The sequence below is a fragment of the Buceros rhinoceros genome, unplaced genomic scaffold (assembly GCF_000710305.1).
Source record: "Buceros rhinoceros silvestris isolate BGI_N320 unplaced genomic scaffold, ASM71030v1 scaffold27459, whole genome shotgun sequence".
Lineage (NCBI taxonomy): Eukaryota > Metazoa > Chordata > Aves > Bucerotiformes > Bucerotidae > Buceros > Buceros rhinoceros.
The window spans coordinates 8,286-10,618 of NW_010432504.1; the positions used below are offsets into that span (position 1 = coordinate 8,286).

At 59.6% G+C, this 2,333-nt stretch overlaps 1 protein-coding gene across 1 annotated transcript; it reads left to right on the top strand.

Moving 5' to 3' along the window:
* Window positions 1–213: 213 nt before the first annotated feature.
* On the top strand, window positions 214–1,180 carry LOC104500208 (netrin-3; the record flags this gene model as incomplete). Its single annotated transcript, XM_010143817.1, has 1 exon — window positions 214–1,180. A coding segment is annotated over exon 1 (967 nt), but the record flags the coding sequence as incomplete, so codon positions are not given.
* Window positions 1,181–2,333: the final 1,153 nt, after the last annotated feature.

Consider the following 2,333-nt stretch of genomic DNA (forward strand, 5'->3'; position numbering starts at 1 on the left):
CTGCTGATGAGGGGCCAGGGATTGGTGTGGATAAGACAGTACAAGGTGATCACCTCCCTGCCCCGCACCCAGGATGCTGCATCAGTGGATGTGGGGCGGGAAGGCAGGCACAGGTCAGGGCCAGACGTGGGGGTGTTCCCACTCTGGCTGCTGGTGCCATTCAATCTCTGTGCTCTCGCCCCAGGGAGGAGCCGCTTCCCTCGACCTGGGAGGATGGAGGTCCTGCAGCTCCTGCGCCTGCTCCTCACCACTGCCATGCTGGGCCTCTCCCAGACGGTGAACCCCTTCGTGGCTCAGCAGACCCCCCCAGACCCTTGCTATGACGAGAGCGGTGCTCCTCGCCGCTGCATCCCTGAATTTGTCAACGCTGCCTTTGGGAAGGAGGTTCAAGCCTCCAGCACATGCGGGAAGCCCCCGACGCGGCACTGCAATGCCTCTGACCCTCGCCGAGCCCACCCACCAGCCTACCTCACCGACCTCAACACTGCCTCCAATATGACATGTTGGCGTTCGGAGACCTTTCACCACTCGCCCCAGAACGTCACCCTCACCCTCTCCCTCGGCAAGAAGTTTGAGGTGGTCTACGTCAGCCTCCAGTTCTGCTCACCCCGGCCCGAGTCCACCGCCATCCTCAAGTCCATGGACTACGGCAAGACCTGGGTGCCGTACCAGTACTACTCCTCCCAGTGCCGTAAGATCTATGGCAAGCCCAGCAAAGCCACCGTCACTAAGCAGAACGAGCAGGAGGCCCTCTGCACTGATGGTCTCACCGACCTCTACCCCCTCACTGGCGGGCTCATCGCCTTCAGCACCCTTGACGGGCGACCATCTGCCCAGGACTTCGACAGCAGCCCTGTGCTCCAGGACTGGGTGACGGCCACCGACATCCGTGTGGTCTTCAGCCGCCCACATCTTTTCCGCGACCTGGGCAGCCGGGACGCTGGGGAGGAGGAGGGGGGCACCGGCTCAACCCCCTATTACTACGCGGTGGGGGAGCTGCAGGTCGGCGGGCGCTGCAAGTGCAATGGGCACGCGGCACGCTGCGTGAAGGACAAGGAGCAGAAGCTGGTGTGCGACTGCAAGCACAACACGGAGGGTCCCGAGTGCGACCGCTGCAAGCCCTTCCATTATGACCGACCCTGGCAGCGGGCCAGTGCCCGCGAGGCCAACGAGTGTCTGGGTGAGTGATTTTTAAGTTTGGGGGTTTTTTTCCAGGATTGAAACCCTAGAACATGTCATTGGGGGAGGAAATGATGGGTGCTGAGCTGAAGCGATGGAGTGTGCTTCTCTGGAGATCAGCTGTGGAGCATCCCCCTCGCTCCAGATGCTCACACATCTGCCCTGACCATGCTGCAGGTGCCCCCCCGGGGGGTGTGGGGGTTTGGCCATGAGCCAAAGCCCTGAAACCCTCTGAAAAATCACCAGTGCCTTCCAGCTGGTCTGGAACCCCCGGTGTGGGAAGGGGGGTGCCTGGCCAGGGGCGTTTCCCTCAGGCAGCAAAACCAGCTGTCCCTGGGCTGGCAGGGGGAGTCGTGGCGGTCCCCTGCAGAATTTCCTTCAGGGCAGGGAGCAGGCAGCAAAACCAGCAGAGTCTGAGGAAATATTTGAGATACCCCGATTCAACAACTGATCATTCACATTTGGTCCGGCATGGAGCTTTATGTGGTGGTTTTAGCTCATCTGACCTCGCAAAGTCCCCATGAGTTAAAGATACTGTCATTGAAACGAAAGGTTCCCAAGCCAGTGAACTGGCGTTCCTTGGCTGTCCCACTCGTGAATCTTGGTGGCATTTTGGTGGCGGTTTTTGCCTTTTGTCCCGATTTGGGATGGGGGATGCCAGGGCCCTGTGAAGGTCTGGGAGAGGGAGGAACTGCCTCTTGCTCCTCCTGGACCACAGCCCAGGTCCCGGGGGCGTGGTGGGAGGATGGAGACAAGGGAAAGTTGTGCCATTAATCAGCCCCTGGAAAGCTCAGTGGATGTGCCAGAGGTCAGCGGGACTTGTTAGTATTTGTGATCGATGCCTTGTTGAGTTCCCAGCTGTTGGCTTAAATATATATGTATGTCACAGCGGATTTCTTCTAAGAATGACTAAAAAGGCAGTGGATTCAAAGCAAGGGCTGGAGCCAGTGCTTTAAACCACCTCATGTCCCTTGAGGATGTGTCAGCCCTCGCGTTTTCCCAATCGTCTCAGCTGAGTTTTGGAGCAAAGCTCAGAAAAAATCCCTCCGCCCTGCACCCTGCCCACGGCCGCTGCCTCCAGCTGCCGGCAGGTCAGGCAGGGGGGGCTCTGGCTGGTGGGGGAAACCAGGGAAACCCCCCTCGCAGAGGGGCAC